The 27500-nt window shown below is 43.5% G+C and overlaps 2 protein-coding genes across 2 annotated transcripts in view; both read left to right on the top strand.

The window, feature by feature from the left end:
- The window catches only part of LOC147024528 (uncharacterized), a 101543-nt gene that overhangs the window by 233 nt on the left and 73810 nt on the right, over window positions 1-27500 (top strand). The window contains exons 2-3 of the mRNA XM_085884535.1: window positions 3438-3518; window positions 15476-15617. Of these exons, the coding sequence (XP_085740661.1) occupies window positions 3486-3518; window positions 15476-15617 (175 nt within the window). The 5' untranslated portion in view covers window positions 3438-3485. The remainder of the gene's footprint in view (window positions 1-3437; window positions 3519-15475; window positions 15618-27500) is intronic.
- LOC147024529 (uncharacterized) lies at window positions 16326-18305 on the top strand. Its single transcript, XM_085886922.1, has one exon. The coding sequence runs from the start codon at window positions 16509-16511 to the stop codon at window positions 18303-18305; it is 1797 nt and encodes a 598-aa protein (XP_085743048.1). The 5' UTR covers window positions 16326-16508.

Genomic DNA, 27500 nt, shown 5'->3' with positions numbered 1-27500 from the left:
TTTCATCTTTGTAAAAACATTATACTGATATATACTGTTTAAACTGTTTATACATTTTGACAGTTGTTTTCTTAACGCATCTTATCCCAGTATATTTTACTTTTTACATTAATGAAACATTTATGCCTTTGCTACAAATACTCCGAGCACTGAATCAGGAAGGCAGTGCAAGATCCAAACCCTGACCATCTGAATTATCACAATGGCTTGGATTTCTTCCTTCAAGATTTGTCAAATTTTAAAGAAAGTCCTATGTGTTGAAGACAATCAACTTGTGGCACAAAAATGATTTTGGATAATAATAGCACTTTGATAAAATATGTGATTTATAAAGTAACTTCTATTTCAGTTCTTCTTACATTCAATACTTATAGCTTTTTAAGTGTCCTGAAGGCAGGAGAAGAAAATAAAAGGGCATCTGTGAAGGCTCCAACAGATGAAAAAAATGATTACGAAATATATTTTAAGGGACTTCGAGTTCATAACTCCAACATACACACACAACATTGGTGAGATACAAAAATAGACACCTAAAGATATGAGGAGTATATACTTCGGATAACATTGACACAAACTGTGGAACTTTAATAAAGAAGTGTTGATATTGCTGTTTGGATCATAACACGGTGACCAAATTTTATCATATAATGAGATGATTGGATATCTCGGTTACCAAGAATTTTTTTGCGATCTGTCAGTTTCCAGTGCGGCACACTGGCTTGACCAACTCCCAAAGGAATGCAATGAAATTGCCACTGCTTGAAATGAAACACTGAAAATGTTTCAAAAACTATTTTTATTTATTCATTAACTTCCAATTTGCATAAAAATTAGAATTACTTCTTCTGAGAACAAGACACTCACAAGTTCAAGAAATGCCAAACTTTATATTTTGAAATATACATAAGTATGTATAGATTTTACTATCTATTACAACTACTACTACATATTTAGTAGCCCAAATTATTCCTATCTGCTTGTGGAGTTGACCGTAGAATGGTTTTGGCCCAAGCATTTCACGAACATGCAGGTCATAAACAGTTCCTCTCCTCACATTAAACAGCCTTGCAACACGGCCAGTGGAAGACCCTGTTTGAATGTGTCAAATCACTTCATTGCTCTCATTTTCTGGCAGATACAACATTGTAATGGATTGTTAAAGAATTTAATCAGTGTGTTTTTTTTGGATTATATGCATGCTGGTATCTTCGAAAGACTGTTTCAAATTTTCTCAGAGTTCCTTGTGCCACCTTGAAAAACTTGAGTGCATGAGTTTATGAAGTGCTGAACGATTATTGCATGAGGTGATTATATTATGTGGAAAATTGCAAGCAGGTGTTCTGTATATCCCTTGTGCCAGAAAAGGCACTGGGAATGAATGCTGGAACAGTCTTTTAACAACTCTATTCTTAATTCTACATGTTCGTTTTTTTATGGCAAAGATTGCATAATTAGTAAGTAAATATATGAGTACTTATACGCATAAAGAAAAAACCCCAAAGAAAAAGCCTTTGGTTTTTATTGGATTTGTGCGAATATCTTATTTTGAGAATTTTTTAAATGCCCCACGTACATCAGTCCAAGTATTTGTGGCTGATAACATCTCTGGTACACAATTGGCCAAACATGTGCTTGTTGTGATGTGATGTATAACTACTCGTAATGAGGGCAGGCTAGGATGTCTCCTCGCCTGCCCTCATTTGACTTGATGCTTACATTTTTGTAAATTTGATTCATTGGTTGATGAATCATATAATATGTTTGTTTGAAAATTTACCCCATGGGGAATAAGATATTGTCGCAGTGCTGGCGGCCAAGGTTAACCCCCCGACCCAATTTTGTGGTGACGGGCGGTAAACACCGCCAGCACCCGGATGGCCGAGTAGTTCCTTATTAATAGGAGGCAGACACATTGATCCTCAGAGATTATCACACGTGCGTGAAGGGCAATGGTGGAGGGATGGGGGCACAGCCCAGTGGGGGTTTATACTCGAAACTCACTACAAATACACGGCTACAGTTTCTTAAAATGAACACATTTAATGAAAATAAACAAATATTTACAACGGACAATAATTCAAAATGTAATGATAATAATGAAGGAAATAAATCTTAACGTCGAGGTGCCTCTCCACAAGGACTTAAATACAGACAAAGGGGAAAAGAAAAGAAAAGAAAAGAAAATCCCTCCTTTTATTCTTGTACTTAGCTTAGCCCAGAGCTGGACTTTGTGGAACTTGGAATCAAGGCGCTTCCATCAGCACGTGTAGACACGCGCAAATGGCGCTGTCACTTCTCTTATAGCAGGACAAATGTAAGCCAGGCACTCAGCAAGCGGCTCTCAACACCAAGGCTCAGAGCCCCAGTGCATCTGTTTCATCCATCGATCATCCTCACCGACCCGCTATGACCTACATGAGGCTCAGGGTCCTTTTCTCACGACTCAACCAAGAACCAAAGGCCAGCATCTTGCTTTGTGCGTGCGCTCACCCTGAAATGCCTCTGACTCTGCCTCATGCGTTCGCTTTGCCGATCTCTCGTCCTATTTAGTATGATGCTCCCACTCCCTCTTCCTCCTTGCATCTCACATCGCGCCCATCAATCCTCCGCCTCCGTGGCGTGGCCTGCTCACACGAAACCTGGGAAGGCGGGGCCTCCGCCTGCTCAGCAATTGACCAACTTTAACTAATTGATCAACTACCCATGGGAAATGTAGTTTGATAAAAGTGACATCATCGGTCACTGGTCTTGCACCATATTGGATCAAAGAAAATAAATAAACCTTAAAAAAACAGAAGAGTTGGCTTGCACCAAGTCCTTCTCAAGACTGTTCAGGGTAAGTATTCTATGAATACCATATCGTTTATTATGGGAATTCGACGAAAAAAAAATGTTTATTCAAAGTCATTTTTGTTTTGTTTGTGTGTAGATTCATATTGGGCTTGCAGTCAATTAAGAGTTCGGCCCTCAAGTATCATCATCTTTGAAGGCACAATGCAGTATCCGCTGCAGTTTAGTAAATAATTTGCTCATGGCACAGGCAATAAATTTCATAATTATTCGTTGAAAGACACCATGGTATATTTCACATCCATTGAATAGTGCCAGCAGATAAGACACCCAGTTTACTTTCCAACAAAGGGAGGTTACCATCATTGATGCAATGACCTGCCTGTGAATCACCAGTTCAAAAGCTTATACAGTATAGTCAGGCTGGGAATCAAACACACAGCAGACAATTCAAAAGCAATGCACCTCTGCACCAGCCTGTCAGGACTATGAATAATATAATGAAATCAAACCCATCATTGTTCAACATGTAATTTAACAACATAACACCTATATTATGTATTACAGTCAAACTTTACCAAATATAAATAAACACAATGAGCACATGAAGTGACACACAGCACTGAGAGCTATCTTTCTGTTTCCAGTTCTTGCTGTAATTGAGAGCACCTGCTCATCATCATCCTGCATCAAAAATGTGGCCTCAAAAAAATGGGCGACCAACCAAGGTGAGGAAGACGAAAAACAAACATGAGTTGTTCACTTAATTTCATGATGCATGCTTTTTCTCCATCGGTCAATTTAAGGTTTATTGATTTGCAAGCAAAATGAATGAAGTTTATTGATTTGCAAAACAATCCATTCCAACCCAGCAATCATTTTCACTTGCATTGAGAAGCAAGCACAATTGAGCTCATCCGGATGTTTGGGCAATTGAGATTACTTAATTACGAGTACAAAAGATGCGTTTATTTAGCATCCCATGCATTTGTGTACGATCTATGAAATATAAATTTTACTTTCCCTTTCAAAATTGTGGCAAAACTTTACCTATTTAGAAATTGGATTCGTTTTTTTTTATCAGGACTCTTGGATTTACATGACTTCAAAAGAATGTTTAAAATATCAAAGGGAGGGTGAACGAGCTAGTTGGTGACACTGTCTTGTTTGGAGCACCAGTCTCTTAAATGTGCTTTGTAGTTTTGTAGGTTGTATATTGTTACGTTTGAGGGGGGGGGGTATGCATTCAAAGGGTAATTCGGATGTTTAATTAGGTATGCCATGCTGTTCGAGTTGTACCAGGATCTCGATGTAATAAGTAGCAATTCAGTGGTGATAAGTTGTCTAGTAAATGTCCATTTCTTCAAGGGGGAAATGATAATTGTCACGTAATTAGATAGGGATACGGGATAGGGTAAGTGTGTCTGCGTAAACCCCTTTTAGTATTCCCTGGAGGCTTGCCGTGACGTCACAGGACAGTGCTGCGGATGGCTCCGCCCCGTGATCATGATTGGCGGAAGGCGACGGTGGAGGGCCAATAAAACGGCTCGATTGGAAGTGACAAGGACTCGAGGATAAAAAGGCTCTGTTTGGAGTACGGGGTCGAACGGAGGAAGAAGATCGGTAAAGAGAAACCGTTCTGGTGGAGGCTGTTGTGCTGGGAGCGTGCTGTGTTGTTGCGCTGATTCGATCCTGGTTTCATCGTGTCTCGTGGCCTTGCTGTGCCTCGTGCCTCACTTCGGTTGGCTCTGGGGTTCTGCTGGCTCGGAGTACGGGGTCGAATGGAGGAAGAAGAACGGTAAAGATAAACTGTTCTGGTGGAGGCTGTTGTGCTGGGAGCGTGCTGTGTTGTTGCGCTGATTCGATCCTGGTTTCATCGTGTCTCGTGGCCTTGCTGTGCCTCGTTCCTCACCTTGGTTGGCTCTGGGGTTCTGCTGGCTCGGAGTACGGGGTCGAACGGCGGGCGGACCTGCCTCCCTCTCCTGCTCGCAACTTGGCGCCAGAACTGGTTCCCTGGCGGCTGTGAGCAGACTTGCGCCAAGACCAGGAGGTCGACAGCACCACGGTTTGTCCTGCCCCTGACGAGCGCGACGCCAGCTCGTCCGACGCCAGTCCAGGGACTGTTGAGTCTACACCACGGGCCAGCCTGACCACCAGGACCAGCTACGTTGTGTGTGTGTGTGTGTGTGTGTGTGTGTGTGTGTGTGTGTGTGTGTGTGTGTGTGTGTGTGTGTGTGTGTGTACCTGGCACCTTAGAGGGTTTGAGATTGGTATATCCATTGGAATTGTTTGTGTTTTCCCCACGCCCGAACCCACACCACCATCCCGTCGAATCGCCCCGGATCCTTCCTCTTGCCGAGTCTTATTATTTCTGGTTAGAGAAATAAACATCATTAACTCAGTGAAAAGCGACTCGTGCCACCTTCCTCGTCCCGTTTGCGGTAGAGCGATTAGAACCGCCATCTTTGGGTTGTAAAGGATAAACCGCCTCCATCGTTTCGGCTCATTCTACGTTAGCGGGACTGTTCAAGTCCCGTGGACGTCACAATATTATTACCATGGACCTGCACAACTTACAAGCACATATGTGGTATGATGAAGGAGAAAAATAATACTTGTGATTTTCCATTTAACAGGATAGAAGCATTGCCCAATTTACTTTGGAAGAATGATTGGTTCAATATCTATAATGTAATATGGCAAACGGATTGACTTTGTGTACCTATCTGCGAGTAGATATTCTGTGCACAAAGTTCTCTTCTGTGGTCTCATTGGCTTTATGGTGACATTATCTTTGGCCATCGACGACTTTGTCCTATCCCTGATCGGATTTTCGGATTTATGGGGGTTTTTTTTCAAGAAAATCTCTCCATTTTGCCTGAAGATTGCTATCATCTTGCTACTCTAGTTAAAGGTATAGTTTTGTAGTTTTTGTTCTGGAGCATTCATTTGGAAATCTCGTGCCCACATTGTTCGTTTCTGTTTTTGGGTGAGTGTTTTTATGTCAATGATACAGTACACAAAATGCCTGTCAGTCAATCACGCAATAACCGTTTGACGTACATCGTGGATCAATACCTCAATGGAAATGACTTGGACAGAGGAGGTGCTTTATATTTCTGAGGCTTTATATTTCATGGGTTTAAGATACTTTTTATAGAATTGGAATGGTTTCATCAATGCCATGTCATTGGCATTAAATATTAGGTCATGAACTCCATATTTTTGCACATGCTGCACTGAAATGCTGGTTTGAATTATTATTTAAGTGCAGCTGTGCCATTGTTCCTCGTTGATATGGCAACAATTTAGAATTTAGCCATAACAAAGGTACGCAATGAGGAAGTCCTTTCAAAAGGCACCATGCGATCTTTAATCTTCAACAACAAAATATAACAGCTGGTGGTCTCATATCCCACTCTCGGCCAGTGTCCTCATTGATACCAATGAAGCTGATATAATTATTAGTTGGTGAAAAAATGTTTTTGCCAAGTATGTTGGTCTGTAGCATTTGTCTGTCTATCTGTCTGTTTGTTTGTTTGTCGGTCACACGATTTTTGGCCACAGTTTTCAAGCAATCGTTCTGAATTTATTTTGTGTGTAGGTGACCAGCCAAGGACGGCACCGCTAAATTTTGGTGAAGAGCTGAATCCAGATCCGGATCTGAGAATTTTTTAAGTGATTCTTCACCATTGAGAGATCAGGCCAAAAACGATATATAGCACAATATCTCAAAAAGTAATGGATGGATTCACATGAAACTTGGTGGACAGGTTTGGGAATGCCACGAGGAAGAATTGATTTAACTTTTGTGAAGATCTGTATCCAGATCTGGATACAATAATTATTTAATTTTTAACTGATTAATTAAAATTATTCACCATTGAGAGATGGGGCTAAAAACGATACTGCATATTTCAAAAAGTTGAGGACGGATTCGGATTAAACTTTCTAGTCAGGTTGGGTGTGTGAAAAGGACTAATTGATTCGATTTTGGTGAAGATCCGAATCCGGATTCGAGAATTTTTCAAGTCATTCTTCACCGTTGAGAGATTGGGTGTAAAACTACGGTATGTATAGCATGTTATCTCTAAAAGTTGTGGACAACTTGTGACAAAACGAGGTGGAAGAGTTGGTTAGGTGACAAGAACAAGCCAATTCGATTTTGGTTAAGGTTTGGTATCAGATCAGACATATCAGTGGCATACAAAATGTAAACTATTCAGCCTGGCGGAGGTATGTTCTCCACGAAGTGTCGTTCCATTTCACAAAGTTGTCACTCTATGAGTGATTTTTCATTAACTTGTTTATATATCAATACTTGCTTGTTTATTTTCCTGATGTTCTTATATACTTTTAGTTTGAGCAATTTTGGATTGGGGGGAAAAAAGAATTCAGCTCTGAAACCAGTTCGAAAGCCAATTTCAATCAAATTCTCGCTGGAAGCTCAGCTACAGGCAAATGTAACAGTAATGCATTAAACAGATTATTTCAGAAAGGTTCCAGGGAATTTACAGATTGCATCACGTTTCCTAATGCTTTTGTTCTGCATGCTATATATACATTACTAAAAGCAATTGGCCATACAAAAACACTCAAACTGGTAACAAAACCCTCCAACCTGTATGTGCAAATTATTTTCCGACACTGCAAAGTACAATGTCTTCAACAAAAGTGTCATATAGGTATGGCATTTCAAAGAACATTGCAATCCTGGTTTTGATGTATTGCTACAGTGATGGCCCTTTTGTCTACCACCATGATGACACTGTGCCTGGCATTCTGCTGTGTCTGACATTAATTGGCTTGAGCGCATCAACATTTAAAATCTGGAGTGCAGGATAGGCCAGATCCTGCCGTAAACCTAATCGAACCACTCTGGCAGCATTTTATTTTTACACATGAGACACGATTCCATCATGTTTTATTTGCTTTTTGGGGTGGGGAGCGGGGTTTATTGCAGTTGCAACCCATAACCCCTCTCCCCTAACTTGGGCAATAAATAAATGTTGGTTGGTGAATTACACTGCTGCCTTGCTATAATACCTTGTGTACATGCAGAACTCGAACCTTTTTGAAAATTCTACTGCAGTTCATCTGTATTTTCATGTAGTTTAGCCATCCAAATTTGGACTGTTGAAATTGGTGGCCAGTGTGGTGGTAGAAGACAACACAAATATCTTGATGCGAGAGAGAGCATAGGCCACAGCGTTCATGATTCCTTTGATACGGCAGATGGCGGTGGTGAATTGCGAGATAAAACTGAGTTGGCAAAGTGTGCGATGAGTGTGAGCGTCCAAATGAGTGGATAGAGCAAAAGTTAAAGATTTATGGTCAGTCGGGACAAAGAATTATCCGCCCTCTAAGAAGTGGCGGAAGTGCTTGATGGCGAGGTATAGAGCAAGTAATTCCCGATCAAAGGCACTGCACTCGCGCTCGGTTGGTTTCAGCATTTTAGAAAAGAAGGATTTTGGATACCAGTCGGCATCAATGAACTGATGAAGGGCCACACCCACCCTGACCTCAGCCACATCTACCATCATGTTTGTTGGTGCCTCTGGCTTCAGATGAATCAAGAGTGAGGTGCTTGCCAGTGTGTCTAATAGTGTGGAAGGCTGACGAGGTTGGCGTCAACCATCAGAACACTTCAGGGTGCTCACCAGTTAGTTAGGGCCCTGTCACACCTTGACGATTTAGCCAGCAATGGCAACGTATAAAAATGTATGTAAAACGTTGGCGTATGCTGAAATTTTGATGTTTTTTTTTTAAAGTTTTAGGCGTATTCATAACGTGTTGGTCGTATGCATAACATATTAGTTACGGGCACAGAACGTTTCGTTGAGTTATTGATAACTTTTACCAACGAATGCTTAGCCTGTTGTCAGCATTCACAACCTTTGCCCAACGAGAGTTTAACTTACGCATAGCGCGCTAAACGTATCGCCGGCGACCTCGTGGCATAGCCTGTTAAGAACCTGCCGGACGCCGATTTAAATCATAACCGCCTGAGAATTTGAAGTGTCAACATCTCAGTCACACCTTGACGATTTTGCCAGCGTATGCTGGCCTATGAAAAATGTGTCTAAAATGCGAGGCGCACGTCAAATACGGTATAGGTAAGTTGTGGAAACGTTAAGAGTAGGCTGGAAAACAATGAAGTATGCTGTCATATTACGTGGTACGTGTAATACGTCGTGAAATTTCAAGCATGCTGAAAATTTTACGACGTACTCGGTGTACGGCTAACACGTTCCGCATGCGTTGTCATAAGTTCTCTGCACGCTCCGCGATCATTTACACACGACGGACACACGTTACTTGTAGGTTACTCATAAGTCGAAACACGTCAAGGTAATATTTAACATACCCACAACCTAATTTTCAACTAATGGGTAACGTCCTTTTAACCTATGAGTAGCGTGCTCTGAACCTATGAGTAACGTGCATTGAACCTATTTGTAACTTGCCTTGAACCAATGACTAGCGTGCTATGAACCTATGAGTAATGTGCGTTTAACCTATGTGTAGCATGCTTTGAACCTAAGTATAACGTGCTTCTAACCTTTGAGTAACATGCTATGAACCTATTTGTAACGTATCTAAAACACATTGTCGTGTGTAGACAAATTAGATTGACGTCTTCCGGACGACCACAGCACTTACTGAACGTGTTTCTAACTTACATCTACCGTGTAATGGCGATTTGGCAGCGTTTAGGGGAATTGGTATATACAAATGGGCTTCACAAGAGGAACCCATCATTGTTCCAGACTCCATGTTGAGTAGATGTCAATGCCAGTAGTATCAGTAGTAGTAATACTATTAGTAGTAGTTGGTGTGTGTGATAGTAGTAATAGTAGTAGTTGTAGTAGTAGCATTGGTAGTAGTAGTATGTCTATGTCAGTAGTAGTATGTGAGCGTGATGGGGAGGGTTGGGTGATGATGGATCCTCTTATCGTCCACGAATAGGAGACTACTTTGCACCATTGTTCGATGTTCTTTTCGGCTAATTTTTTTTTCCTCATTCCCACGATGAAATATTTCTTTGTTTTACTTTTTAAAGTATTAAAAACGACTTTGACAAATGCTTAATATACTTGTAATGAACACAGAACGCTTCGATAACTTATAGATAAGTTATACCAACGATTGTTTATCGTGTTTTAGTCGTCCACAACCTATGCCCAACGATAGTCTAGCGTATGCATAGCATAATAATTCCCAAGCACGTTATTCATAGGTTATAAATAAGTCACGGGTACCCTAACATTACTTTGATGTGTTTCGAAGTATGAGGAACTTTCAAGTAACGTGTTGCGAAGTGTGAACAACGTTCGTGTAGCGTGTTGCGAAGTGTGAACAACGTTCGTGTAGCGTGCTTACAAAACGTTACTCATAGGTTAGAAATAAGTTTCGGGTACACGAATGTTACTTCTACGTGTTTCGACTTATGAGTAACATACAATTAACGTGTGTCAACGATCACATAACGTGCCTACAACTTATGGCCAGCGTAGCGGAACGTGTGAGCCAAACGCCGAGTACGTCAGAAAATTTCAAGCATGCAAATTTTTTTGGACAACCAAAAAGTACAACGTTTTAAACCAGCGTAATACGACCTATGGTAGTGTTATTCAGCGTGCACCTTACGTACACATAACATATTCGACGTTTCCCAGCGTTTTAGACATTTTTCATAAACCGGCATACGCTGGCTAAATCGTCAAGGTGTGACAGCCCCTTTACAGGTAGCATGTTCAGTGGCTGCAGTGTTGCAGCTGCATTTTGATTAGATCAATCGGAAAAGTTAACGAGGCCCAAAAACTCTTGCAGTTTGCATTGAGATGACAGTAAAGGAAAATCCCAATAATTTGCACCTTCTCCTAAAGGAGACGGATACCTGTGCCGATAACACAGTGGCTGAGGACGTTCAACTGCGGAATGCCAAATATGCACATTGTGGGGTTGATGACGATGCAGAAGTCCTACAAATGGGTGAAGAGGAGACATAGATGTTCCTGATGTTTTCCTGCAGTTGCACTGGTGATTAGTATATCATCTATATACATGCAGCAGACATGTAATCCCTGGAGCACCTGATCGATAAAATGTTGAAAGGTTTGTGTGGCATTGCATATGCCAAACAGCATCCAAAGGAATTTAGAACCAGCCAAAAGGTGTGGTGACTGCTGTCTTAGGGATGTCATCTGGATCCATGAAAATCTGATCGTATGCATGAACGATATCGACCATGGAGAAGATTGTAGTGCCATGGAGTGTAGCAGTAAAATCCTGAATGTGTGGAATGGGGTAATGGTTTGGAACAGTTGTGTTGTTTACGAACGGTAATCCCTGCAAGGACGCCCATCACCAGGTGTCTTTTTGGGTATCATGTGTAGCAGTGAAGCCCAACTGCTGGATAATGGTCTGATGATCCCACACTGTAACATATAGTCAAACTCCTGATGGTCAATACGTAATTTCTCGGATGTTCGTCAGTGAGCATGTGCAAAAATAGGCGGTCCCGTAGTCTCGATGTGATGTGTGATCTGGTGTTTGATGTACTGGATTGTCGCCGATGTCTGCTTTATGGATTGAAAGTCAAAAAGTTCTTTCTGTAAAGGGCAGGTGGGAATGGATGGAAGGCACGTGATGTTCAGTGATGAAACTGTGAGTGCTTTACCAAGAATGCTAAGTTGTCTTGAGGCATCCAAGAGACGGCAATGTTTGACATCTACGAGCAACAATAACCCAAATCAAGCTGGAGGTGACATTCTCCAAAAACAGCAATATCACTGTTGTTAGCAGCATGTAATGAATATTCTTATAAATTTTTCCATTCAGCAGCAGACGGCAGCACAATGCTCATCTCTCCCACTGTATCCACAAGAAAACGAAGTCCACATGAGGAAGAGAAAGCGACTGACATATAAGCCCAGGTGAACTCGTCGCCATTAGTTGTGGACCCCGTCATTTCTCTACGGCCGGTATGAGCACGGTCGGTACTCTCTACTGACTAGCATTAGCATCAAAGGTCATGTGGTACCATCACCAATCTGGAGTGTTCACAGAGGGTGAAGGCCAATGGTAGCATGAGTTACTGCGTTTCTCTCTGTCTCCACAATGGTACATGAAGATGGGCATGACTGTTGTTGCACACCATGGAGCTCCAGGATGAGCTGCTTAAGGTCCAGCAATTCAAATTGTAGCTGTGTGATGTGCTGTGGTGAAGGTGTCACATCAACCATGGTTGGGTCATGCCAGCTCTGCATTATCTGTATCATGCGGATGTGTGGTTGTAAATGTTGCAAGAACAACTCATGAAGGTGCGACTGGTCGAAGGTGGCGTGGTGGTCACTGAGAAGCTGCTGTATATAACACAGCAGTTGTGTGGGTCTTCAATCTTCTAAATCTTCGGCTGTAATAAGTTGTTTAAAGTAGCAGTGCTCAGACAGTGTGACCACTCCTCATTTTCATAAATGCCAAGGTGAGCCAATGAAAAAAGCCAAGAATTCACAAGGTTTCGGAAAAGCGATGATAATAGAAAACCTATACGCCAAGAAAACCTATAGAAAACCAAGACGCCAAGGTGAACAACGAATAGCCAAGATCTTGTGAAAAAAGCCAAGGAGTGGTCACATTGTGCTCAGAGGTAGTTGTATGCTTTATGAGCACAGCCTTCAAAGTCGTGTGCAGATCATTCTTTGGATGTTTTAATAAAATATCTCTCACCTCCATCGCATACTCTAGCGACAAGGAGCCAACGATGTATTGAATCTCACCAACTCAGTAGTAATGCTTCAGATGTCGAATTGGGCTTTGACTTGCGTAAACCGCAGCTGCAGGTCACCAACTGCTGGTTGGTTGTAACTGCCGACTGATTGCGCATTTTCAACTCCTTGTCCATCCATTTGGATCACGTTGGGGTCACCAATTTAGCATGGAAGAAAAGATGTCCAAGAGACATTTGGATTCCAAGTCAATTTTACATGAAACTGCTATGGTCAAATCTCTCAAAACCCCTTCTGGGAAAGCCCATTAAACCAAAGCTAAAGCATATTCATACATGACAAAACCAAAAGCAAAATGTTACCGCTACACCAGCACCATGGCCAAATTCTAAATTTCTGCCCTCACCACTGCCCGGAAAGGGATGGCAGACCAACCAACATGAGCCCTTGTCAAGTAACTGCTTCGGAAGATCCAACACTGTGGAACACAAAGTTCATCGGATCAGAAACATTATGAGTCAAATCAAAAGGAAAGACCCCATTATTTGGCCTATGGTCATGATATTTTTCTTTGGTGCATTTTAAAAGCACTGATTAATTTTGCAGAAGAGAAGAGCAAAGTTGAAAAAGATTAAGAAAATGAATTGTGAGCTTATCATTCGTGACCGTACACATAAAGTGTCTGAAATGGCTCACAGATGAAGCAGTTCCCTCGGCCCAAGCAGCTTAACTGAGACCATGAACTGCAATAGCATTTCCGGGTGGGATAGTCGAGCCCTCAAGGTTTGCTGAGAAAGAACCACCCACATCCATCACAACTTACACTGAATGGGAATGTGAGCTTTTCACTCCACCATGATAGATGATGATAATGCGAGGGCTATGGGAGAACATGGCAACACGGTTGTAACCCCAAGTTGAGTAGTGCCGGCCCGCCAGCCATGACCTTTCCTGGGGTGAACCACATAGCAAAAATGGCCTCCAAAGTGAGCCACAGATGGGGAATTTCTTTGGAATATAAAAGCTATTCACAGTCAACAAGACCTTTGTAACTCAATGGCAACTCCAGGATGTACGTGTTCTTGCAGAATCCTCTTCCTATTTAAAATCCGAAATCCAGGCTGCCTGCAAACCTCAACTCTTTTATTGCTCACTTCTCCCGTCTATGTAACCACCTTCCAGAGACTGTTCTGTCTTACTCTTCCCTCCAGAGCTTCAAGCAAGCAGTGTCGTGCCATCTCTTGTCATCTGCAGTTCCGTCCTATTAGGTTTTGATTTATCATCCCCATTAACCATTCCTAACCCAACCATCTTACTTGTTATAGTTTCAGTGTTTCCTCCGTTTCCTCGTCTCCTGTTTGTTCATTCCCTTGATGCTTGTCCCACTGTCAGATGCACCTTCGTCTCCCACAAGCCTCATTCCTGTAAAGGAAATGATAAAACATAATTCAACATGTTTGTTAAAGAATCATTTCACACATGTAAAATGCTTTTAATGATTTTTAAAAAAAAAATTGCTTTGGTCTCATATGTTAGTGAGTTATCGACATAGATGTAAAATATTCAGACAAATGTAAAGATGAACTGCACCTTTATCAACATAATGGTTTCCCATGTCGAGGCTCTTTGTCTTGTTCACTTATACTTTGTTCACATCTTTGTTGTGTGATTGTAAACACAGCTAATCATTAATGCTTTCATCGAAGCTGGTCCTGCCATGAAGAAAATAGGACAGTTACTGTTAGAGAATGAATGTTCGACTGGGATTCAACTCTGAATTCAACCTGCACATTCCAGGATTACTGCGGGATGGCTGTGCCACCGATTCAGTGCCCCTGAACATTCAGGCAGGAATTTGGCATTTGGGCAGGAGGGTGCCAGTGATAACCCCTCGCAACAAAACAACAACAAAATACTGGGATCTATAAAATCACCAACTAATGCAATTGCAGATGGGACACCAAGTTTTAAAATCCGTATCGCCCTGCATGTGAAACACCAGCATAATAATTTACAGCTAGGCCGAGATTCAAACCCAGGATTGACAGCTCAGGGGCGAGTACACACACCTCGAGTCTATGCTGTCAGCCGAAGGACTAAGATTGAGTTGAACATGGCAGAACAATGGATAACACGAGCAAACTGCCCGTCTTGCAGTATCACCTGAGTCTGTAACATGTATGAGACGTACATGTACAGTAATGGGAACATTAACGTTTTACAATTATTTATCGATCAGAAACAAAAAGTAGACACAATTTATCTGATCGGTCGAATTTAGCTCTAAAATTGAGCAGCGAAGCTCAAGTATTCCATAAGGACTCAAACTGAATCGGATTATTGGCAATTCATTCCAGGGTTGGGACATATGTTGACAATGGAATTGAGCCTGATCCTTCATTTTTCAGCAACGACGACAAAAGATTGTCCCCAAGGCTGGTTGATAGTTTGTAACATCTCCTGCACATGGTCTATATCCATTATAAGCCATCCAGCATACATTATACACCAAACCACACATTGACTAAGAGAAAGCCATATAAACATATTAAACTGCCTGCAAGCATGCACAAGTGGTCTTGTCTTCAAGCTTTTCTCTCCAGCTTGATCACCAAACTCTATCTCAAAAAATCCTCCAGTCTACTTTATCAACACATTAAAATGTCTATCATGGAATATGTCTCTGTAACCAGTGTCCACCTCCACCACTCCAAACTCCCGAGAGTTTGACTCGTACTCGAACTGATATTACAAGGAATTGACTGTACTTTCCAAACAACCACTTAACTAGATAATTGCCTCTCCCATGTTTAGTGTATATGGTTCAAAGTTTAGTCACCTAAAGGTCGTCGTCATATAACTTAGAGACATGTTTATTATTAGAACCATCAAACATCTACCACCCGTCCACATGAACCAGCAGGTTTTGAGATGTGTGTGTGTCTTTCCAGCAGAACTTTCAGGGAGAGGCTGGCTTTTTTGAGCACATTGTCCATATGAGAACAATGGACGATTCTGAGTCAATCCAAAAAGTAAATCTTCGCTTCCAAATGAACCTTCCTCCATTTCGTGTCTCCCAGAGCAAGGAAATGCAAGGTATTGTCGCGTTTGAGCCACAAAAGACAACAATAATGCAGTTTTATTCGGGTGAGCGCAAATTACAATTCAAGAAATTACTCGGCAGCAACAAGAGAATGGTTTCAACAAGTTGGAAAATCGGATTGAACAATGTATTATAAAAAATGATGGTGATGTTGAAGCCTAAAATTTGAACTGTATTGATTAAAAACTTCATGTATTATGGTTTCATCCACCATTACCTTCGCCACTGAAGGTGAAGGAGGTTATGTTTTCATACCTTTCTGTCTCTTTATCTGTATGTCTGATTGTTGTTTTAGTCCGGTGGCAGAGCAGCATATTTCTAGTGAACCTTGCAATGTTTGGTAACAATCGTTATTTGGCTTATTTTGATAGATATTGGTGTCGAGATCAATTTTAGGGTGAGTGGCCACTTGTCACTGCCTTGGCTTTTGCAGAATCCAAGATGGCCACCAAATACAATCAAAATATAAATTAGGTTGTAAATCCTGTTCGAAGTACAGCAAAAGGATGATATTGGTGTCTAAATCTATGTTTTAGAGACCAAGTAGGTGGATTATGATGTTATTGGGTCATTTGCTGGCCATCTTGGTAGCACAAATCCAATATGGCCACCAAAAATACCTGAAAAATGCCAAAATCACAAAAAATCACACTAAAAACTAACATAATCGATTGTGAATGCAGTTGTACAATGATCCTGCTGGTTACACATGTGCTTGACATGTTATATAATCTGATTGTGAAGTAATGATGCCGTTTAGAAGCCACCTGGTGCCACCTACTCAAGACGTAAATATCATGGTGCTTCCAATGTGAAATACACCAATATATCGATAACTTTTAACGATCTTTGTTTTTGTTGTGGGTTCTGATGTGAGTAATGATATGGCTGAAGCAGGAGACAGCAAGGATGCCGAGGAATGCTTCTTCAAGACAGTTTACAACTGTGGGGTTGGGAAGTTGATGCAGTCTTCACAAATCGGCACAATATTGGAAGCTAGTAATCTTCGGCAAGATGATATCAGACTACGAAAAGAACTATCTGATGGATCATCTACTGTTAGATGTCACAAAAATTGTGTATCCAAATATGTATCTCCTTCCACTCTCAATAAATTGGCCAAGCGTATGCCAGAGGAAGAGACAGATGATGACTCCAACGCTGGTTCCAAGCGATTGCGTTCGAGTACCGGTGGTGATGTCTTTGACTTTCAGAAGCACTGTTTGTTCTGCCATGACATAACTCCTTGCATATTACCGAATGAGTATGATCCCAAGGTGCCACAACAGTACAGAGTCCCTGCATCGAGAGTAACCACAGACAAGATGGCTGATGGGGAGACGTACAAGCAGTACCGACTTGACCTTTGTGATAAACGTGGAGATGAACTGGGTAGAATAGTCCGTGACCGTATCATCGGAGCACCATCAGATTTGCACGCTGCAGATGCAATGTATCACCGCCGTTGCAATATGAGTTTCCATCGTGATGCTCAGAGAACTACCACGATCAATAGCAAAGGTACTGCTGATGACCAAGCTTTCGCTGAAACTGTCAAAGTAGTCGGTTATGATCGCTCAAAAGTTTGGAATTCGCTCGATGTTGAAGCAGTATACGCACACAAGGGTGGATCTGTCATGTCCAGACGTGTCCTTGTTGAGAACGTCATCCAACATTTCGCTGAAGATATGTTGGCATTACATTCCCCTGGAGTGGCAACGTTACTAGTGTTCAGGAAGCATGTTGCCACAAATCTCAGGCTTGTGGATGATGATCAGAATGGCGACATGGATGAATGTATCCGGAAAGTTGGCAAGCAGATCATGAAGGAGACCAAGGCAGCTAAGGATAACTTCAAATCCTACACTAAGCACATTGATCGAGAATCAGCCTCAGAGTGTATTAGTGAGACGTTGGTGAAACTACTATCAGCTATCAAGCCTACTTTCCACAATTCACTACAATCCATCAAGGTGGGTAATATCGTGAGCTCAGTGGTAACGTCTCAACCGACACCATTACAGATAGCCATAGGTGTACTTCTTGGTGACCATAAGATGATCATCACAGAACTGTACAAGTATAATCTTTCTTGTTCTGACGATGAGGTTCGACGATTCAGAAGGTCAGCGGGTGTTCAATCATCTAAAGCACAGCAGTTAGCTGGACTCAGAGATGCCAGACTGGGTGGACTTATGCAAATCATCATTGATAACTTTGATGCTGTGATCAGTTCCCAAAACTGCCGCCTCGAATGTCATTACATGGCAATGCTGGCAGCTCAGTGGAAGACCAAACTTGACCACCTTGAAGGTTTGGATACATCGATCCCTCGCCTAACGAAAGAAGAAATGAAGCACCCTATCCCATGGGAGACACGAGTCGTTGAGTATACGGGACCGAAGAAACCTCCTATGCCATTTACTGCTACAAACCGATTTGCCATGCCAGACGACTTTGTACAAGCCACAACAATCTCAATTGGCAGAGCCAAAGATTTAGACTTTAACTTCATCAAAGACGTGCTCTTTGAAGCAAACACTCCTGAGTACAACGGGTACAATACACGTCACTGCCGTGAGTCAGGAATGACCCCAGCACCCAAGACAGCTGTGGTATATCTTCCACTCATAAACATGAAGCCAGGGGACCCAACTACTGTCCTAACTTTCATCACCTGAGGATTCGAAGTCACCCGAGCATCCAACCAGGATATTCTCGTTCTCACCTGCGATCAGGCCATATATAAGATTGCCGTTAACATCACATTTCATCAACCAGATCTGCTCACCAACATAGTGGTGATTCTTGGTGGGATGCATTTCCTCATGGATTTTGTGGGTTGCGTTGGCACTCTCATGGCAGACAGCGGCCTGAAAGAGATTCTGATGACGTCCTTCGGCTCCGTCGATAAGATGTTGCAAGGAAAGAAATATCCACAGAATGTTCGGGCACTGAGATTGCTCACAGAGGAGCTGCTTCGACCAGTGTTTGTGAGGGAGAATCTACACCTGACCAGCATGGATAATTTGGAAAAACTACTTGATGAGATCGCCACTCAAAGTCGTACCACAAAGCTGTGGGTGTACAACGTCATCAAACCCACATTTCTAATGATGATGTTTTGTCGGGCGATGCATGAAGGCGACTGGCCACTCCACATCAAAACAGCAGAATCAATGCTGCCATACATGTTCGCAGCCCACAAGTACAACTATGCAAGGTATGGCCTCTACTACGTATGCTCCATGACTTGGTTGGGACCAGATATTCTGGACAAGTTCTGCAGAGGAGAGCAGTCACTACACCACACTGCTTGTGTCTACAACGGACAGTGGAGCGACATGTTTATTGAAACAAACTGGATGAGGAAGGGGCATGGGCCGGGTGGCATCATTGGCAACACAGAAAATCCTCAAACGATAGCGACATGGGTCTACAGTATGGATGCGACCATGACCCTGACTGGTGACCTTAAGAAGATGTCTGGAGCTGACAAGAAGGTACAGCTTAACCACAAGGAGGAATCTACCAGTCGCATTCGTCGAGATGGCAATGATCGTAAATCACTGAAGGCTACTCTAGAGTCATGCATTGACCCATTTGATCCAGCTACCCACGATGCAGGATGTCTGCTCAACATCTCCAATGGTCAACTAGCTCAACGGAATGTTAATGTTGACAAGGCAGTGGAGATTGGAGCTGATCAGCTGATCCAGTTTGAAGCATTATGGCCAGAGGGCTTTTACAGCTCACTCGCAAAACAGGTGACAACCTTCGTCGCAAAGAAGAAACGTCTAACAATCGATGATAATCCCGTCATGGATCAAGAGGCTATATACGCTCGGGTGATTGGCCTTCTCGTGAGCGAGCGCGATCTCGATCTGGAACAAGTCCTCTCCACAGAGCTAACTGCATATCCGCCCTCGATGTTTCAAGCTGATGGCCAGATGTGAGTGGCAACGGGAAAATCCACACTGAAAAAGAACCTCCAAGTCGAAGTTTCACAACGCCTTATCACAAGGCCAACATCTATGGTGATTGATGTTTCCGCTCTTTTGTGGACATTAGAATGGCCATCCCAAGGAACCGTTGACACGTTCATTTCGGTGTTCAAGGTCTGGGTCAACGCGCGGCTGCTTGAAGCTGATGTCCACCTGTGTTTTGATCGTTATTATGACTACTCTACAAAAAGCAGCACCAGATCAGCTCAAGCCAGCGCAAGCCGGGTCCATCAGCTCGAACGGAAAACTCCACTGCCGGCTTGGGACGCAGTACTTAAGAACTCAGCCAATAAAAAACAACTCAACACACTGATTTGCGAATCAATCCTGAGTGATGACAACTTCCTACAGCATGCGACACAGGACCACCAGTTGGTGGTTACTGGGGAAAATGACACACCGACGCAGGTATCGAAGGGTCATAAGTCGCCTCGTCTAGACCTAGCATCAACACATGAAGAAGCTGACATCCTCCTGACACAACAGGCCATCCATTTGGCAAAATACCATCCAGAATCACGGGTGCGGGTGGTGTGTGATGACAATGATGTGTTCGCGTTACTTGTGTACGACTACTTGAGCGAGAAGCTCCAGTCTTCAATAACTATGCAGTCTCCAATCATGGGTCGGTCTTGCATCGACGTGAAGGAAACCGCTCTTAAACATTCAGCAATCGTACCCGAGCTCTTAGCGCTTCATGCTTTGACTGGTTGTGATTCAGTTGCTGTCAGGTCAGGTCAGGTATGGGAGCATGTGCCAGAACAGCACGTCGCTGCGTCCACTTTCCGCCGGTACTCCAGGGGCCTCCGTCTGGCCATCCCCCAGGCAGATGCCAAGCCCATCCCCATCTCCTTGAGATGATGGTCAACCTGTTGCAACCATGAGGCACGTGGTCGACCCACTGGCCTCCTCCACTCATGAGACTCCCTCGCTGAGAGAATCTGGTGAGCAGGATCAGAGTCAGGAAAACGAGCCACATGTCCATACAGCCGCAACTGACGCTCACGGACTATGCAGGTAACAAATCTCATCCGAGTCTCTCTCAGCAACCGCTCGTTGGACACAAAATCCGACCAGCGATAGCCAAGGATTCTCCGAAGAGACCTGGTACCAAAGGAATTAAGTCTCCGTCTCAGATCCTTGGTCAGAGTCCAAGTCTCGCACCCATAGAGCAAGACTGGAAGTACCAAGGACCTGAAGACTCGGACTTTCGTCCTCCCGCACAGGTACCGGCAGCACCACACCCCATGATCCAGTGAATCCATGACTCCCCAGGCCCGACCCAGACGTCTATTGACCTCTGACTCGCAGCCAGCAGAGACATGAATATCACTGCCAAGGTAAGTGAATCTCTCCACGACCTCAACATCCTCACCACAAACAGACACAGACAGGACAGCAGCATCCAAGATGTCACCGAAAGCCTGGATCTTTGTTTTGACCCAAGAAACCCGTAATCCCAACGGCTCCGACTCCTCATTCAGCACCTCGAGGGCCCCCAATAGGATGTCTAAAGTCTCCGCAAAGATGACTGCATCATCTGCAAAGTCAAGGTCCGAGATCTTGACATTCCCAAATGACGCACCGCAACTTGATCTCTCCGACATCCTCCCTAGAATCCAGTCCATACAAGTGCTGAAAAGTGTGGGGGCAAGTACACATCCCTGACGAACTCCAGTAACAACTGGAAATAAGTCAGAGATGGTACCACCACACTTCACAGCACTCTCAGTACCAGAGTAGAGTTCAGACATCAGATCAATCAGTTTTGGTGGCACCCCACGAAGACCAAGAATCCTCCAGAGGACATCCCGATTCACTGAATCGAACGCTTTACAGAGATCAACATAGGCTGCAAGCAGCCCCTGCCGAAACTCTCGTCTGCGTTCGGTGAGGACACGAAGTGCAAGGATACGGTCAATCGTTGACCTCTTTGGTGTAAAGCCTGACTGCTCTGGACGCTGGTGCTCAAGCAGATGGTGGCGAACCCTATCGAGAATTATCCGAGCAAAGACCTTGCCCGGCACTGAGAGCAGCGTCACCCCTCGGTAGTTGTTGCAGTCTTGGCGATCACCCTTCCCTTTCCAGAGAGGGACAACAAGGCCCCTCTTCCAGTCAGTTGGGATGATGCCTATGTTCCAGGCAGAGCACAAAACTGCATGCAACGACACGAGTGCAGCATTTCCACCAGCCTTGAGAAGTTCGGCATGGATGCCACAGATCCCTGGAGCTTTGCCCCGTTTCAACTGGTTCACCGCAGCCCGTGTTTCCACAAGCGTAGGTGGACCACAGTTGATTTGAGGGTCAGCAACAGGGATTGTAACACCCTTGACGTCCAACTCGACAGTTGGGGGATCAGCCTGGTACAACCGCTCAAAGTAACCGGCCCAGCGGGCCTTCACTTCAGACTCCTCTGTCAAGAGCCTACCACTCTCTGCTCTAACTGCAGTGCTCCGAGGGATGGGCTTGGATGAACGTAATGCGCGAATTCCCCTGTAAGCGGGACGAGAATCACCTGTCCACAGGTGATGCTCTACCCCCTCACAGATTCCTCGCACATAGGCCTCCTTGTCCACCCTCAGTGCACGTACAGTTTGACGCCTCAGCTCCCTGAACAGCTCAGCTCTGCCATTCAGCCTGGCCCTGCGACTCTGGTCAATGGTATCCAGTGTTCCTTGAGAGACAAAATTCTTCTTTGCCCTGCGGTGAGTTCCAAGGCATCCACCGGCAACATCAAGGACGGTGGTCTTGAAGGCGCTCCACAACTCTTTAGGACCCCCCAAAGCACCCAGACCCCCCAAGTGTCCACTCAGCCTGTTCGCAAACTCCTCAGCTACTCTCTCATCCCTGAGCTTGGCAACATCCAGCCTCGGCTGGGATGGTACCATTCTCCAGGATTTAAGGTGCAGCTTTAGAGTTGCTACAACAAGCCTGTGGTCAGTATTGAGGAACTGAGCACTCCGGTAGACCCTGCAGTTCTGGATCATCCTCCAACGACCATCAATGAGGACATGGTCAATCTCCTTTGCCACACCACCAGCGTTGGAATACCAAGTCCAGCGATGAGCTTGTGGGCGCTGAAACCATGAACCAGCCACCCTAAGTCCATGACTTCTTGCAAAGTCAAGGAACTTAGTGCCATTCTGGTTCATAGTTCCTGACCCATGGGGACCAACACACACCTCATAACCATCCCTATCAGTTCCAGTCGATGCATTGAAATCCCCCAAGACTAGAAGTGTATCTCGTCTGGGGCACTGATCAACCACAGACTCGAGTGTGGCGTAGAATGCATCCTTCACGGTGAGATCACTCGCCTCAGTCGGAGCATAAACAGAGACCAGGGAAATGACACCTAAGGAGTGGTGAATCCTTAATCTCATAATACGCTCGTTGACCGGTGTTACCTCAATTATCATTGGGGTCAGCTTATTGGACACAGCTACAGCAACTCCTTGGGTATGGTAACCATCAGAGCAACCAGACCAATAGTAGGTGTAACCACCCACCATTATCTCGCCGCAATCCGGTCTCCGAACCTCAGAGAGAGCTGCAATCCTGATGTCCAAACGCTTGAGCTCAGATGATAACAGAGACAGGTGATCATCCTCTCTTAGGGATAGGACATTCCAGGCACCCACCCGAAGGGACCGCCTCAGGTTAACCCAAGGAGACCGCCGTCTGGTGGACGACACCTCAGCACCACTCCGACACACTCTCCCGCAATCCGACCCAGGGATGTTACCCCGTGGTTTCCCTCCTATCAAAGATTGGGGGTCCCGAAGGCTTTGCCCCAATCCCGTCATCCGGTGAGCTGCCCTGCGAAGGGAAGCTGCACAGGAGGTACTCCCACGGAGTGGGTTTTCAGATTTTTTTGCGTTTTTGCGTTTTGCGGAATGAAGGGTTTTACGGTGGCCGGAGTGCAAATCCTGCCACCAACCTCCTAATAAGAAGTGACCCAACTGCAGGAGGACGTCCGCAGACTCAGTTGGGCACTAGATATTGATGGCCGTTGGCTCACAAGGAGCTCCTCCGCCCTTTGACAGGTTTTGTTTTTAATCCTGCTGGGTGTCCATATCCAAACACCCTCCTCACCAGAAAACCTGGTGGGGGAGACGGTTTAGTCGCCGACAACCCGACCATGGAACAGGTTAGTACAGGTTTACATGGTACCTGTAGCAGGTCACAGATCGAACCTGACCTGACATCAGTTGCTGCGACTTGTGGAATTGGGAAAACAAAAGCAATCGCGGCCGCTCGAAAAGGCTACTCTCTGGATCAACTTGTTAAACCCTTGGCAAATATCGTTGAAGTCACCGAACAAGCAACAGCTTTCATGGGTGCGTGCTATGGCATTACAACTCCCACCTCTTCGATGACCAAGATCCGCCAGAAACTATGGGCACAGAAGACTGGAAAATCAACAGCAGCACCTAAGCTGTGTAGTTTGCCCCCACCTACAGAAGCGTTTGAGCAGAACGTTCGAAGAGCACACCATCAAGTCGCTCACTGGTACAGTGCCCTGAGTGGGGATCCACCAACTTTCGCTGCAGTGGAACACGGATGGGAAGCTGATGACACTAACAAGTGTCTCTTCCCTCGGAATATGGAGGACGGGGTACCCTATGCCCCGGAGCACATTCTGAAGCTGGTCAGATGTGGCTGCACATCTGAGCAAGCATTTAGAGGTGGGAGATGTGGATGTATGGGGCGCCAACTTCCGTGCACAATGTTCTGCCCCTGTGGTGGTGGTACTGCCTGTTCCAATCCATTCAACATCAATGAGAGTGCAACAGATCATGCCGACATCCCTGATGACAGCGATGAGACAAATGACCGAGCAATGGATGTCGAGGATGAGGACGATGAATAGTTCCGAGATATAAGATATTTTGTCCAGTGGGGTGTTAATTTTGCTTAATTTTTTTAGTATAATTTGTATTGACATAGCATTGAAACATTGAGCAATGTGAAGCTGCCAAATTATTGTGTTATTATTATCATTATTATCAATATTATTAATGGGAGTGTCATATACTTTAAATGTATGTCGACTTTTGAGTCACGTGAATGTCATGTCTGAGAGAATTATACAATAAATATTGTCCGATTCTAATTACATTTTGTTCTTATATTTTGCCTAAAATCGATATTGCTATCAAAATAAATATTGCTTATAAATTTGCGAATGACTTCAGAATCATAATATACATGTCTATGCTTCACAAAGCACACATATGTACAGAAACTTAACTCAACTGCATTTACAACCGATTACATTAGATTTAGTGTGATTTTGGCATTTTTACAGGTAATTTTGGTGGCCATATTGGATTTATGCCATCAAGATGGCTACCAAATTATCCAATAACATCATAATCCACTTCCTTGGTAACTAAAACATATAGTTAGACACCAATTTCATCATGTTACTGTACTTAGAACAGGAGTTGCAGCCGAAGTTATAGTTTGATTGTATATGGTGGCCATCTTGGATTCTGAAAAAGCCAAGACAGTGACAAGTGGCCACTCAGCCTAAATTTCATCTCGACCCTAAGATCTATCAAAAAAATTGAAAACATGAATGTTACCAAACATTGCAAGGTTCCCTGGCCCAACCACCGGACTATTTGTTTTTTTTGTTTTTTTCCTTTATCTGGTTGTCTGTTTGCATGGAGGATATCTCAAAAAGTTGTGCACGGATCCAGATGAAATTTGGCGGGCAGGTTGGGTGTGTGACAAGGCTGAACTGATGAGATGTTGGTGAAGATCCGGATATGAGAATAGATAGAGATATATCCGCATCTGGATACGAGAATTTTTAAAGTGATTTTTCAACATTGAGAGATAGGGCTAAACTGATTATATAATCACAATATTTCAAAAAGTTGTGAACGGATTCGGTCGAAACTTGGTGGGCATGTTGGGTGTGTGACAAGGATTAATTGATTCGATTTTGGTGAAGATCCGGATCCGGATCTGGATACGAGAATTATTTAATTTTTAAAGTGATTCTTCAGCATTGAGAGATCAGACTCAAAAACGATAGAGTACTGAATATCATGATATTTCGAAAATGTATTGGGCCCAATATGTTCTCGTGGATCAGGTATTATGTGGTGGAGGTATGTGCTCTACCGAGTGCCCTTCTCTTTTATAGTTTGTTTCTATCATGTGAATATCAAAAGTTATAAAATTTCAAATTTGCACAAGTACTTACTTTATGGACACCCTGTATTTACTCCCCAAAATAATAACAACTAGAAAAAGAGCACTCAGAGATTGCAAACCTTGCCAGGACTTCTTTTGAGTGGTGTATTTTTTTTAGGTTTTAGGGAAAATCCAATATGGCTGCCAAACCATGCAACCTATGACATCATATGTGTGACCCTTTTGTTGCTCATTGGTAGGCGGTCATATTGGTAAAGTTTTGCCTCGCTCTTTTCAGCCATTTCAGAGAAGAAGATTTTTGAAGGTTTTGAAAAAACACATCAAAAAAATTTGTATACCATTTTATCCCGAGATGACCCTCAATTTTTTTTATACTGATCAGATGTAGCATTCTACATGTGCAATTATGACATCATAATGAAGGCACCTATGACATCAGAAAAATACCACACTCATTCCCTATGAGGAGTACTTGCTATGCGGCACTTGCACACCCATGGATGTGGGAACAATTGTGTGAAGTTTCCCCTCAATTTGTCCAGCCGTTCTGGAGAAGAAGATTTTTTATAGGTTTAAGGGTTTAATCCAATATGGCTGCCAAACCATGTGACCAATGACATCTTATGTGTGACCCTTTTGTACCTCATGAATAGGTAGTCATACTTGTAAAGTTTCACCTCAATCTGTTCAGCCACTTCAGAGAAGATTTTTGAAGGTTTAATATATATATATATATATATATATATATATATATATATATATATATATATATATATATATATATATATATATATATGTGTGTGTGTGGGGAGGAGGAGAGAGAGGGGAAAGGTGGGGGGGGGGCAGAGAGGAGTGGGTGGGAGGAAAGAGAAAGAGAGATAGGTGGGAGACAGAAAATAAGACCAAGGCTTACCTTGCAATGTTTAAACCCCCCCGGGGACTGCTCGAGGGTTAAACACGACCATCACCGCTGCACCTCAACACAGGGCGCCATTTACTGTGTGTTTTGTATTTTATGGCGATGGCCCCGCTTCACACAGAGGCAGCAACGATTTGATAGGCTTGAACTGTGTCCTGCTGAACCAGATAGTTCGGACAACTGACTGAAGTACAACACAATGACTGGGAGATTGTAGGTACAAGAGGGCAGAGTGCAGTCGTTGTTGTGCTTGCTTCTAATGTTTCTCTTTGCTCTTGAGAAGTTTCAGTTGCTCTGGATTTTTTGTTATTCCTTGTTTTTTGTCATCTTTGTGTCCTTCTGCCTTTTTTCTTGTTCTGTCTTTCTTCTTCTATCAGCCTCTCCTTCCTCCTTTGTTGTCTTTTCATTGCTCTTCTGTCTTCCTCCTCCTTCTGCCTTCCTCCTTCTTCTCTGTTTCTCTTTCTGCCTTTTTTCTCTTTTCTCTCTCTCTCTCTCTCTCTCTCTCTCTCTCTCTCTCTCTCTCTCTCTCTCTCTCTCTCTCTCTCTCTCTCTCTCTCTCTCTCTCTCTCTCTCTCTCTCTCTCCCTTTCTTTTTTTTCCTCTTTCTGCTTTTCTTCTCTTTCCTCTTTCTACCTCTCTTCTCCAGCATTGCTTCTTATTCTTCAGCACTGAGGATTTCACGTCACATTTTATCACAGTGTTTGACATCGTTTTGTGTTTTTTTTTTATCCTTGGAGAGCTTCAGGATAGACAATGTTACATGTTTCTCCATGTGGAGCCAAG

This window comes from Eptatretus burgeri, chromosome 6 (assembly GCF_056783735.1).
Source record: "Eptatretus burgeri isolate ZD-2024b chromosome 6, Ebu_testis_v1, whole genome shotgun sequence".
Lineage (NCBI taxonomy): Eukaryota > Metazoa > Chordata > Myxini > Myxiniformes > Myxinidae > Eptatretus > Eptatretus burgeri.
Note: the sequence above shows the minus strand (reverse complement) of the source record. Positions and strands in the feature narration are given on the sequence as shown.

What these genes read in the sequence shown, in the direction of transcription:
- LOC147024529 (XM_085886922.1), top strand. Translation starts at nt 16,509, where the DNA reads ATGGCTGAAGCAGGAGACAGCAAGGATGCCGAGGAATGCTTCTTCAAG.